Genomic DNA, 13,996 nt, shown 5'->3' with positions numbered 1-13,996 from the left:
GCTCCCAAGATCCACCTTTGTGTTCAATTAATTTGATGAAGTAGCTCACAGAACTCAGTAAACACTTACTTAGGTTTACTGGTTTATTAGGAAGGATATTGCAAAGGATACAGAGACGCATAGGGTGGAGTATGGGGAAGGGGCGCAGAACTTCCATGCCTTCCCTGGGCTGCCACCCTCCAGGAACCTCCAGGTTTAGTTATCCAGAAGCTCCCTGAACTCTTTGCACTTGGGTTTTTCTGGAAGTTTCATGACATCAGCATTCCTTCCCCCAAGGTATTGGGTAGGACCCTTTCATGGGAGGGCCTTAAGACCCACAGTCAGAAAGGCAGGGGAACATTAGAGTGAAAGGAGGGCAGGCCTGCTGCTGAGGCCTAACACCCTTGACATATTTTTTTTTTGAGACAGAGTCTCGCTCTGTTACCCAGGCTGGAGTGCAGTGGCACCACCTCGGCTCACTACAACCTCCGCCTCCCGGGTTCAAGCGATTCTCCTGTCTCAGCCTCCGGAGTAGCTGGGATTACAGGCGCATGCCACCATGCCTGGCTGGTTTTTGTATTTTTAGTAGAGATGGGGTTTCACCATGTTGGCCAGGCTGGTCTCAAGCTCCTGACCTCAGGTGATCCACCTGTCTCGGCCTCCCAAAGTACTGGGATTACAGGCATGAGCCACCGCACCTGGCCAACCCCCCACATTTTAACAAGACTATAACAAGGGCTATGAGAATTATTAGCCATGTTTTAAGTTTTTACTAGAAGAATAAGCTTGTTTTGCTCTATGACTTTATTACACTTTTCACCCGTTATTGGTTATTTTTCTAAGTCTTTTACATGTTTAATTATGAAATATTTTTAAAGTATAAAAAAGAATAGAAAATAATATAGGGTGCATTGTTTCTGCATCCTTTTCCTTCATTCTGAGCTCAGTTGCATCTACCTAAAGTACACACTTAGTATTTCATTAACTTCAGGCCTTTAATGTAAACTCTCAGTCTTTGTTTAAAAATGTCTTTATTTCAGCTCTTACTTTTGAGTTATATTTTAGCTGTATATAGAATTTTAAGTTTATAGCTCTTTTTACTTAAGCAGTTTGAAGATATTTCATTGTAATTTTGAAGCAGCATCATTGTCTGTGGTGAATACCCAGGGTTCATCGTCTCGAGCTGAGAAAATTAACGACACAGACACACATACATGAAGTGGGTTAAGGAGTGGAAAGTTTAATAGGCAGAAGAAATGAGAGAGGAGAGCAGCTGTCTCTTTTATGAAAGAGAGGTGTTCCGATAAAGGAAAAGCAGTGGACCGCAGCAGATTTTATAGGCAGGCTTTAAGAGGTGGTATGTGATTTACATAGGGCCCACAGATTGGGTCCACCAGGTGTGATGTTTACTGGTGTGTGGGGAAGGCTGGTCACCCCACCCTAATCTTATTATGCAAATGGATTTTCTACTTGGCCAGTGCCATCTTGCCTGCTCCTTACTGTACACGTGGCAAAGAGAGGAGAAGATGGAGCTGCCATTTTGAACATGCCTATTCCACAGGTAGTTTTTTCTGTTGGCACAATTGCCGGCATTCACTTGTGCAAGCTTCCAGCTTGCTTGTCTATGTCTGCAGCTTGATTTTACAGGCTGCTCTTCGTTAGAGAAGAAAATGATTTGGGGGCTGCTTTTCATTAAAAGGAAAACCTTACCAAGGACTTCCTTACCCTATCTGCTTAAGTAATTTCTTTTTTAACTTTTATATCATTCTGACCTCTCTTGTTGCTGTTGAGAAATCTGCTGACAGTTCTTCATGGGGAATTGGTCTTTTTTGTTTTCCATTTAAGATTGTGTGTGTGCGTGCATGTATTCTGTAATTTTTCTGGATATGTCTAAATGTGGATTTGTTTTTATTCTGCTTTAGACTCATTGTGCTTATTGAATCTATAGATTCATATCTTTACTCAGTTCTGGAAAATTCTCAGCTATTGTCTTTTAAAAGATTGCGTCTTCCAGCTTTCTCAATTCTCTGTGGAACTTCTTTAGACATCTTTGGCCTTATTCTCTTTCCATGGCTCGTAACTCCTCCCCTAGGTAGTCATAGCACTTGCCCCTCTTTTAAATAACTATTTGTTACTTAGGATTTTCCCTCCTTTCTCAGAATTTCTTTATACATTACAAATATTTTTGTTATATTTTATCTAATATGTCCACATATTTATATGAGGACTTTTTTGGCATTATCTTTACCATTTCTGCTAGAACTGATTCTTGACAGTTGTAGTTTTCTTGTAGAGTTGTTTTTTGATATATTCCAAGAGTTTTTCAAATTTTATCTATAATTAATATTTGGATACTGTAGTTCAAAAGAGCAGGAGAAAACAGTGGTTAATATTTTGGACAGCCCAATACTGTTGATAAAATGAAGTCATCTTTTCCTATAAAATTGATTTTTTTTATTGTTTTTCTAGAGTTTTGACTATTGGGAATTTTGCTTAGGATCTCTAGTTTTAAAAGTTTCTGAACCTTCCTGAGCCTCCTTCAGTTTTTTTGCATGTAATAAACCCCAAAGTTCTCTCATGGGGATTCTTTTATAAATGGAGAGAATGGCATAGGCAGTTAAGAGCAAGGTCTCTGGAATCAGACAGCTTGTAAGTGTCCAGTCTTGTCTCTACCACTTATTAACACTGTGATTTGGGGTGAGTTCTCTCACCTCTCTTTCTCAGTCTCCCCCTCTTTAAAGTAGCAACCTCATAGAGTTGGGATGATTAACCAAGATCTAATATGTATTAAGTGGCATCTAAGGAGCTCTCAAAAATATTAGATATTATTAATATAATTATTTTCATTGATTCACAGTGATTTTTTCCTTGCACTTAAAGCTATTTCAGTATAGCATTTTTAATCTGCCAACTGATACAGCATTCTTGAAGGCAAAAGCACTTGGACTAATAGTAAGCATAGGCCCGTCACCTCCCCTGCATTATACATTTTCTGTACTGAATCTTTTCCATTAGCATACAAACTGCATATTTCTTTAAAGCTAAAATAACTCTTTTGTCATCACTTCTCCCTGCAATTTTCTGTTTACAATAAAACTCCTTTAATGTGTCCATTTTTACTCTCCCTAATCTGTCTTCCTCTCATGAAACCAACTCCAGTCAAGCTTTTACCTCATCCATGCCACCAAAACTGCTTGGATTAATAAACCCAGTGGTAAATCTCAGTTCCTGTGTTACTTGACCCATCAGCAGCATTCAACACAGTTGATCCCTCCCTTTTCTTTGAAACCTGGCTTTCTGCTTCCTCACTGGCTGCTGCACCTCGGTCTCCTTTGTTGGTTCATCCTCACCTTGAAATGTTGGCGTGCTCCTGGAATCAGCCCACGGACCTCTTCTTTATTTGTCTACACTCCTTCTCAGTCTCATGGCTTTGACTACGATCTGTATGTTCACCACTCCCAAATTCATATCTCCAGCCTAGGACTCTTGCTTGACTCCAGATGCATATAGCCATTTGCCTACTCAGTATCTCCATTTGGATGTCTATTAGACATCTCAAATTTCACATGTTCAAAACAACTTCTGAGAATTATGTTAGCTCTGGGTTTGTCATATATGGCCTTTCTACTGAGGTATTATTTCCTCTATACCAATCTGTTGAGAGTTTTTATCATGAAAGGGTATCCAAGGCTTTTTCTGCATTTATGTAAATGATCCTCTGATTTTTATCCTTAATTTTGTTAATGTGTATCATATTTATTGATTGTGTATGCAATAAATCCCACTTGATTGTGGTGATTCTTTTATCAAAATCTTGATTACTCCCTTTTAAAACATTTGTAACATGATAAACTATCTTACTAAACATTTCATAATAAACAGTTGCTTCTTCCAATTTAAGAAAATGTATATTTTAGCTGTTGCTTGGACTGAGGATGTCCCTAATCAATCTAACTATATTTGTGTCTTCAGGCATTACTTGAGGTGAATAAAATACAAATAATGTTTTAGACATAAAGGCCTCTGTTAGCCAAACGAGAAGAGAAATCTTTCTTTCACCTCTAGTTCTCATTCACTCCTCCTTTTTTCTTTCACAAAGGCATTGATTAATTTATATCTTAGGTTAGCTAAGAATTTGAGCTATTTTTAGCAGTACATTCTCAAAGTATAGATGCTATGGAATGAGTAGCAAGTAATTAGAGCACTGTTTGTATAACCTTTATGTACAGTAGCCTTGAAAAATCTCCGTACTGTAGGTAGAATTGCACCTAAGATGACAAATCTTGTAGTAAGACCACCTAGCTAATGATTGAGTCTCCTTTATAGCCTGGGAGCTGACGAGAAAGACACTCAGCACTCCTGAGTTTCTCCTGTCTCTACATCTTTCTCATATTAAGCCTAGTTGGCTTTCACACAATTAATTACAATTTGCTTCTACAGCTTTGGGGCTTTACGTAACAACTTTAGTTTTTTCTACACCCTTTTGAAACAGCTATCATGTTTCACCCGAGTCTTTTCTCCTTATAAAACATTAGTATTGTCTCCTGTTGTCTGATATAGTTTTGAGTCCCTTCAACATCAACTGTAGCTCTGTCAGTGTCCCTCTTTAAATACAGTGCTCAGAGTTAGCCTTATAATGTTTCGTGGTTTTGTTTTTGTTTTTAGATAGAAGGTCTTGTTCTGTCACCCAGGCTGGAGTGCAGTGGCATGATGGTAGCTCACTGCAGCCTTGGACTCCTGGGCTCAAGGGATCCTCCTGCCTCGGTCTTCCAAAGCACTAGGATTATAGGGATGCATCACCACGCCCAGCCTCATGTATAATTTAATTAGTAGTCATTCAACCTATTTTTTTCTAGATAGTATATTTTGATTAGTGCAGTTTATGATCACATTTTTTTTTTTTTTTTTTTACCTGTATCATACTTATAGTACTTACAGGAGCTGAGGAAAACCCCAAGACCAACCTGTGCTTTTGTAGTGATTTTTTTTGGACCCTATTACAGAACCTTATTTATTCCTTCATCTTGTTAAATGTGGCCCATTGTTCCAGGCTACCACCATATTTCTTGATTCTTTTTTTGAACATAATTATTATATTTCCCAGCTTCATGTCATTTCTAAAATTGATGTACCTGCCTTCATCTAGGTCATTGCTAAAAACAATGAAGTAGAGCTAAAGACAGCCTTTCAGCATTCACAAAACTTATCTATTCTATACGCCATATATTTATATAGCACCTTCTATTTGCACTGTCCTAGTCATGAGGGAATCATAAATAAAAAGAAATGGCCCTTTAAGAGCTCACAGTCTAGTGGGAAAACAGATACACAGTATATAATTTAGCATGCTAATTGCTCTAATGGAATATGAAGAAGATAGAATGGGAGCACAGAGGATAAACTCCCTGAGTCTTCGAGGCAGAAACTTCCTTCCAGGTTGAGAGCTGTCCTTTAATCAAAAAAGTGTAAATTAGCCAGGCACGGTGGCTCACCTAATCCTAGCACTTTGGGAGGCCGGGGCAGATGGATCACCTGAGGTCAGGAGTTTGAGACCAGCCTAGCCAACATGGCGAAACCCCATCTCTCTGAAAATACAAAAATTAGCCGGGCATAGTGGCACATGCCTGTAATCTCAGCTACTCGGGAGACTGAGGCAGGAGGATCACTTGAACCCGGGAGATGGAGGTTGCAGTGAGCCGAGATTGCGCCACTGCACTCCAGCCTGGGTGACAGAGCGAGACTCCGTCTCAAACAAGTGTAAATCCACCTAACCTGTCTCTTCTTTCCCAACTTGTTCACAAGGATACAGTGAAAGACCCTGGCATCTGCTTGCTGAAATTGGGCCACATTCTATTTACTACATTTCTCTATTCCACTAGCCTAATATCCTGTCCCCTCCTCCGCTCCCCCCCCCAAAAAAAAACTGTTGGTCTTTTAGATGTAATTAATTAAGCTGTTTATATTTTAAGTGTATTAATTTTTACATATACATACATATATCTTCAGGAGCAGGATCGGGGAAATGAATCATAGAATATAATAGACTCTGAAGATCAGAAGGAAAAAAAATAAAGGCAAATTTGCAGGCTGTGAGATCCCCCAGTTGTTATAGTTGAAGATCCAAATTGGGCTCTGAGCTTTCTAAAGGCCAAAGAGAAATGGAAAAGTTCATGTTCTTACTGACTGACAGAGAAATAGTTCCTGTTCTTAAGTGGGAACAAAGCTTTTGCCAACACTGAAATCTTACATTTCAGTGGGGGCTGCATTGAGGTTACAGCAAGAGAGAGAATAAAAAATGTCATGAGCATATATTTCTACTTCAAGTGCACAAAAGATTTCCTTAGTGTTTCCTAAATTTTGTTATTGTGGAGGAAATTGCTCAAAGAACAGATTTAATATTACAGGCCAAGAGAGGCTGGGCAGCATGGCTCATGCCTGTAATTTCAGCACTTTGGAAGGCCAAGGCAGGCTAGATAGCTTGAGCCCGGGAGGTGGAGGTTACAGTGAGCTGAGATCGCGCCACTGCACTCCAGCCTGGGTGACAGAGTGAGACCCTGTCTCAAAAAAAAAGTGGGGTGGCGGGCAGGGGGGACTAAAAGAACTGCTTATAGAAAGGAAAGCTGCGCAACTTTGAATAACAAATTCATTGGGGATGTGAAATTTTTTGTGCACACACCTAGACCATCCCTCAGCACAAGTTCAAGAAGTCTTATATTAGGCTGTTCATGATAGCATCCTTCATAAGAGAGGAACACCAATTCCATGGCAGGTTGACAGGTATTTCGTAGATACCCATGATTCTGTGGTCAAATAAATATAGGAAACGCTGAGTTAAACAAGTTTCTTTACTGGTGGGCTTCTGTCTCATAGGCTTAAGTACAATGTAACTCTCCCAGAGGGAGTTCTCCAAAACTTTATATGGCCATAGAACCCTTTTTGGTGGTACATTAGGGAACAGAGGAATAAATGTTTACATATCCTCCAAACAACCTTTCTAAAAGAGAAAGAATGTGGCAGCCACCCTGTTACATATTTGTCAACTCCAGCCAAGGATATATGTTGGACAATACTGTTCTTCCCTCTGTTACTCTCTCAAGCTTCAGGATGAATGTAGTCTCTTTTTTGCTAGAGTCTTCTCGTTTCCTCGTAAGGCAAACCAGAGTACAATTTCCCCTCTTCACTTTCTCTTTTTTTTTTTTTTTTTTTTTTGAGATGCAGTCACTCTGTTGCCTAGGCTGGAGTGCAGTGGCGCAATCTTGGCTCACTGCAACCTCTGCCTCCCAGGTTCAAGCGATTCTCCTGCCTCAGCCTCTGAGTAGCTGCGATTACAGGTGCACACAACCACACCCGGCTAATTTTTGTATTTTTAGTAGAGACGGGGTTTCACCATGTTGGTCAGGCTGGTCTTGAACTCCTGACCTCGTGATCCGACCGCCTCCACCTCCCAAAGTGCTAGGATTACAGGCTTGAGCCACTGCGCCCGGCCCACTTTCTCTGCTTTTTTAAAGATGGAACTATGATCAGGGCAAGCCAAGGAGCATGTTGTCACTTGGCTTTTTTGCCAAGTAAGACTTCTCGTTAGAGACCCCTGTCACTGCAGTGAACTTTGCTGAATTTGTGACTTGAGATCAGGGTTCACTTCCTTATCTGGCCTCCATCCCATTCACATTGTCATTTTGTATAGCAAATCTAATTTTTTTTTTTTTTTTTTTTTTTAGACAGAGTTTCACTCTGTCGCCCAGGCTACAGTGAAGTGGCACAATCTTGGCCCACTGCAACCTCTGCCCCCTGGGTTCAAGCAATTCTCCTGCCTCAGCCTCCCTAGTAGCAGGGACTACAGGCACGTGCCACCATGCCTGGCAGATTTTTGTATTTTTAGTAGAGACAGGATTTCACCATGTTGGCCAGGCTGATCTCCAACTTCTGACCTCAGGTGATCCACCCGCCTAGGCCTCCTAAAGTGCTAGGATTACAGGCGTGAGCCACTGTACCCAGCCAATCTAATATGTTTCTTTTAGAATAAAGTAGGTTTTCTTCCATGTATTATAAACAAGCAATAAATCTGGGGAGGTTATTTCTACTTGATTAGTTTTTATTTACCTAATAAGAATCCTAAAATGCAAAAATAGCAAGTATTGTATTAATATAACAGTGACTCGAAAAATAAACTTCAGCAATATTACATTTGAAAAATACCCTAAGGATAAATTTATTTATAACAAGCATTATTCATTTATTATAATACCCCAGAGTCACATTCAGTATTGTCTTTCGATATATGCATTTTATAATTGTAAATCCATATACAGATGTCCCCTACTTAATGAAGGTTCGACTTACTGTTTTTCAGCATCACGATCGTATGAAAGCAACACACATTCAGTAGAAACAGTACTTTGATTTTTGAATTTTGATCTTTTCCTGGGCTAGTAATAAGTGGTATGGGGGCAGCAGCAGCGAGCCACAGCTCGCAGTCAGCCACACCATCATGAGGGTGAACACCGATACTCTCCTGTGGACTGTGATGCAGATGATTCTGCCTGACTGTAGACCAATGTACATGTTCTGAGCATGTTTCAGATGGACTAGGCTAAGCTATATGTTCAGTAAGTTAGGTGTATTCACTGCATTTTTGACTTAATGATATTTTCAATTTACTGCGAATTTATTGGACATAACTCCATTGTAAGAGGAACATTTCTGTCTAATATCTTGTATTCTCCTCCCATTAAATTCCTTATTCCCTTATGTTATGCCATTCCTTATGGAATACATATTCCCTTACGTTGACATTGACAACATACTGGTAATCTTTAATATCTATGAAATACTCGAATATTGTCAAATGTATTTTTGAAGTCATTTTGATATTTGGCAAATTGAGATTTTTTAAACTTTTTGCAATTTTAAAAGGGGTATTGATATCATATGAATTATCTTTTTTCTCTGGTTTATTTCCTTGGGCTGTATTCCTATGGATAGGACTATAAAATCAGCAATTATATTTTCTAGCTTTTGTGTGACAGGAATTTTCTAACCTTGTTGTCTTCTAAATCCTAGGTTCAGGAGCTCCATGAGGAGGAGGCACAGTGGGTGAACTATGATGAGGATGAGTTGTGTGTGAAAATGCAGCTAGCCGACGGGATCTTTGAGACCCTGATCAAAGATACTATTGATGTTCTGAATCAGATCAGTGAAAAGCAGGGGAGAATGCTACTTGTGTGACATCTTGCAAATAAATCGAACACTGAGTGCTAATGTGAGTCCTGGGCCTTTCTGCCTCCTGATGTACACCCATCGCCATCATAGCAAGAGTGCTTCCGGACCTTGTACTTATTCTTAAAGACTACCAGTATGGAGTTCATAGGACAATGTGGTATACCTGGTATTACAGCCTTTGCCTTTCGAGACTATCCACTGGATTAATTGGTTATTTTCAGTGGGCAGGGTTGCACAGTGTAATCCTACACCTCTCGCTAGCACCCCCATTAGGTCTCAGAGGGCCAAAAACACCAGACTTACCTCTGAGTTTAGACTAAGACATCACTTCTTTGACTCTGAAGTCAAGTGAGAGAGGTATAGATAAATGCATCACATCACTTTTGAAATGTAATTCTGGTCTATACCATGGAAGTCATAAATGGACATTGTAGTCCCTAAACAGTATTAAACCCTTAACCACTTCTAAAATAGGCAAGCTTAATAATGTCTGCCAACTTCACATTCTGGATTTTATTTCATTTCTTTTTGAAGACCATTTTCTTCCATTATTGTAGTTGAGCAGCACCAAGTGGACTGTCAGGCTAACAGGAATAAGTGGTAGCCTTGCTTTCTGAGCACCATCTAAAGAATTTTAAACCTCTGCATTATGTTTAGTGTTCTCTGTGTGGGCATGAAAACAAAGAAATGCCCCTACTGAAGACTGGGCTCAAAGGACCAATGCAGGGCTGGTTCTTCTACCCCTTGGTTTACTCCTGCACTTTCTTACTCGTTCTGAATCTCTACCAGCTGCTCCCAGAATCACAGATACTCAGGACCATCTCAGGCATCCAGGCATGGCAAAGTGGAAATAATTCATTTTGGCCTTCAAACCTTCAACTCCCATCTTTCCCCAAGAAGTCAGAGATGCTGTTACTTGAATGATTTAGGAAATGAGTGTGTGCACCAAAGACAAAAAGATATTGTCTGTTGTTTGTGTGCTTGTTTTGCGCTATGGAACATTTTTTAATTTATTTTAAGATAAATTATTAAGTTGAAAATGTGTGTCCCTATTCAGAAGTGAAAGATTCATCTTGTAATAGTTAAACCTCCATCTTGAAGCTTCTATGGTTCAGTCTTTGCACAGGAACCTATGGTTTTAACAAACCAGTACACATATTGAAGAAGTCATTTTAATTCAGTGAAACGAAGATGGGCTTTTCCAGATCACCTGCAGTAGCAGGAGTGGGATAAAATGATTTAAAGACGCTGTACAATTTAACTCTGCCTCTCTTGCAGCATTGCTTCTCACAACTATTACCTGCATCTGAAAAAAAATCTATAGACTCCAGCTGCTACATTAGAGCATAAGAGATGCTCTCCTGGGACCTCAGTACCCTGCCTTCTTGACTGGTTTCTTTTCATCAGTCCTGTCCCTCTTCAAGTAATCTAGAAGAATGTGGATACTCTTAGGCGTGAATGTAAATGCCTTAATATTGAAGGTCCTGGGTAGAAGCATGATATAAGACATCTACTGGATTCATATTTACAAATATCCTGGAATGTTATAGCTTCAAAGTATATTAGAAAAACCCCAAAGATGGTATAATCTTTAAGTGTGCACGTTTGTTTATTTCTGCATCTTCCCTCCAAACTTGCCTTTGCATCTTAAATATTTCACTATGCACACTCCCATTCCTCTTGGGTTTCATCTTGTCGTTATAAGAAATGTACTGAAATAATCATTGGAATATTTGCATTTTGCACAATGACTGGTATGATAGCTCTTGACAAATAAGGAAAGCACTGAAATGTTGTGATTGGGTCTCGGGAAATGCTCAGACTGATGTCTTACCAGCATTTCTTCTGGGCTTGTGATGTTGGGCTGTAGTCTTGTAGCCATAATGAGCAAATTGACTAAGAGAAGCAAAGATTTCTTGGGGTTATTAACCAGTAGTGTGGAAATACTATTTTTATGTGGCCAAGGAAAAGCAAAGGCTTTTCTTTTCAGTTTGTGTTATTTGGAAGACAGAAAAACATCTCGTCTACATCCTTTGGCTGTTTGTAGGATCACGTTGTCCTTATGATACTGAAACTTTACAGCTGCTGTAAATTTTTTATAAATGAATTTCAAAATGTTATAATGGGGCTGTAGGTTGTTTTTCTACATCTTCATTATTTGGACCTAAAACCAGTTTTTAATAAGAAAGTTTATCTTTACTCTTTATGACATTATGACTCCAGAAAAAGAAAAAAAATAATAATAATAATACAAGTCATGGAATCAGCAATCTGGTAAGAAGTGCTGCCAAGAATGTGGCAGTGGCTGTCCTGACAGACTCCAACTGTCTTTACTATCTGAAAAATCCTAGGCTCCACATGAGAGGCAGAAATGGATCAGTCTTATTCTTTGCTAGAAATGGTTATCTGTAGTTTGGTAGCAAAAAAAAAAAAAAAAAGAAAAAGAAAAAGAATCCATAATTAGCAGATTTCTTATTAACTATTTGGATCTAATTGAAATGGCTTTATTCTTAGGATTAAGAAAGATAGATGTGGATACCCAGCCACTCGTTCCATATTGGTATCTTTTAAATCAGCTCTGCCTCTTAATCAAGAACCTAAATATTCCCTCTTTCTAATCTTTGTTCCTTCTCCCTACACCCTCGTCCTCTTTCACTCTTCCTTGATAATTCCTCTGAGAAAAATATCTTTGTATCAGCAGAAATATCTTTTAGAATAGCACTATCAGAATTTAGCAGTAAACCAACATACAGGCTTCAGATTTACTTCTGAGTCCAAAACAATTTGTGCTATCCAGGGTAGTTAACTCTGGGTTAAACAAGTACAGGGTATAGATTCCCTCTTCAGGTCTACACAGGAATTTTTACCGTAGGGAAAAGTGGGGAGAGCTCAAACGTAGTTAATAAGGAAGGTAATTTGTTTTTCTTTTACCTAAAAGAAAAGAAAATTCCTTCTGTGACTACAGATCTCTGAGAAATTATCTTTCAAAAGAGATTTCATTGCTCATAAGAGTGTTGTGGTCTATTGATAAAAACAATTTTGTTCACTTTCTTGTCTTGAAAAAAAAGTGGCCTTAGCTTTTTGCAATACTTGAATAAAGTGTGTACTCGCAAGAGAATTTCTGTAGCACAGCATTAGAGACTCATAACTTTTCTGCAAGAAATACAAACTTACATCTTCCTTTTACTACCTTAAGAATACTAGTGAATAAAACATTAATTCAAAGAGCAAATTATAGAAACTACAATGACATCTAATGCAAATTGTAGGAATTTACATGTTTACAAATCATCAACTGGTTGTGCAGCAATTCAATAAAATATCTTTGTGTTATAAAAATGTGAAGAAAAAATGTAAACTGATGTAAAGGAGGTACTGTCATTTTAATTAACCTATGTTTAATAGCTTTTCCTTCTGGACTTTGCAAAGCCTTCTTGGCAAACACATTGCAAAGCATTCTCTAGGAGGTTCAGCCTCCTTGTGTGTACTGTACTGTGCAGACATGAAAAAATAAACCCGTTTACTGTGTGCGTGTAAATAGCCTGGTCATCAGGCCATTTTCAGCCAATAGTCACATCCAGTGCAATTTCGCACCGAACACTTAAGGGTGTGGTTTGTAAGTACGATCTGTAAAATAACTGGGATGAATTCCCATGTATACCTGTGTAAATAGATTTGTTAACTGAAATGTACTTTAAGAAAAGATAAAATCTGTAAATAAACTGATTTATAAATTAATTTCATGTCAGGTCTCCATTTTTTCCCTCCTGAGCCAACTTCAGGAAATTAGTCCCCATAAAATTCACTTATTTCTGATTTCTTATTTAGTCACAGGGTGCTGATGCTTGGACAGTAGAATAAGGTAAGCTGTGGATAAGAGCTATTTACCTGCACATAAATGCCATCAGCACATACATTTGAGCAGCCTGGGCTTTGCTCCCATACTCATTGATTCAGCAGATAGCCACTGAGCACCACCTTCGTGTTCTCAGTACTGTGCTGAGTGCTGGGAACATAGCAAAAAAGACATGGTCCTTGGCCTCAAGAAACTTAATGTCTAATGAAAGCCACCAAAAGATATTTTGAAAACCTGTGTGACAAGTTCTAACAAGTGCTGCACAGGAAGCATACATAAGATTTGAGAATATCTTAATAAAAGGACCCAACAAGGGTAGGAGTGAGTCAGGGAAGAGTTCTCTGATAAATTATAACTGTTTTATGAGCTTCTTCCTTCTAATTCATGGCAAATGCCATTTCTCCCAAATGACCTAAATTTTGATAACCCTTGCAAAATAACACATGGAAAACACACTCAAGTGGACCACAAAGAAGTGCAACCAGCTGATGCCCAGGTGTGGAGGCTGTAACTTATTTCTGGAAATACGAGCTCAGAGGAGAATGGAGCTGAAGTGATAGAAGAATAAAAATCCAAGGATGGAAATGTACAGCACTCAAGATAATGAATTGTCTCTGGTCCAACAAATTAGAAGTGGTAACCACCATCATCTTACCTGAATTCCTCTAGTTTCCCCCAAATGGCCATCCCTGCTATATCTTTAACCCCTACCACAACCATGAACATTGCGGAAATTCTCAGAAAAAGACTGGCCCCAAATTGCAATAGGTCCTAAGAAATTCTTCCTCTCATAAAACAGTTGAGACTGGGCATGGTGGCTCACACCTGTAATCCCAGCACTTTGGGAGGCCAAGACAGGAAGATTCCTTGAGCCCAGAAGTTCGAGACCAGCCTGGGCAACATGGTGAGGCCCCGTCTCTCCAAAAAACATTTTTTTTTAAA

The 13,996-nt window shown here is 39.1% G+C and overlaps 1 protein-coding gene across 5 annotated transcripts in view; it reads left to right on the top strand.

The window, feature by feature from the left end:
• CEP350 (centrosomal protein 350) overlaps nt 1-12,936 on the top strand; it is a 175,956-nt gene extending 163,020 nt beyond the window's left edge. For 3 of the 5 annotated variants that reach the window (XM_030823922.1, XM_030823923.1, XM_030823920.1), the window contains exon 39: nt 9,040-12,936. In XM_030823922.1, coding sequence (XP_030679782.1) covers nt 9,040-9,204 — 165 coding nt within the window. In that variant the 3' untranslated portion in view covers nt 9,205-12,936. The remainder of the gene's footprint in view (nt 1-9,039) is intronic. The other 2 variants (XM_030823921.1, XM_030823925.1) reach the window with 2 other exon arrangements.
• The last annotated feature ends 1,060 nt before the right edge of the window (nt 12,937-13,996 follow it).

Source organism: Nomascus leucogenys, chromosome 12 (assembly GCF_006542625.1).
Source record: "Nomascus leucogenys isolate Asia chromosome 12, Asia_NLE_v1, whole genome shotgun sequence".
In the NCBI taxonomy this organism is placed as follows: Eukaryota; Metazoa; Chordata; class Mammalia; order Primates; family Hylobatidae; genus Nomascus; species Nomascus leucogenys.
Note: the sequence above shows the minus strand (reverse complement) of the source record. Positions and strands in the feature narration are given on the sequence as shown.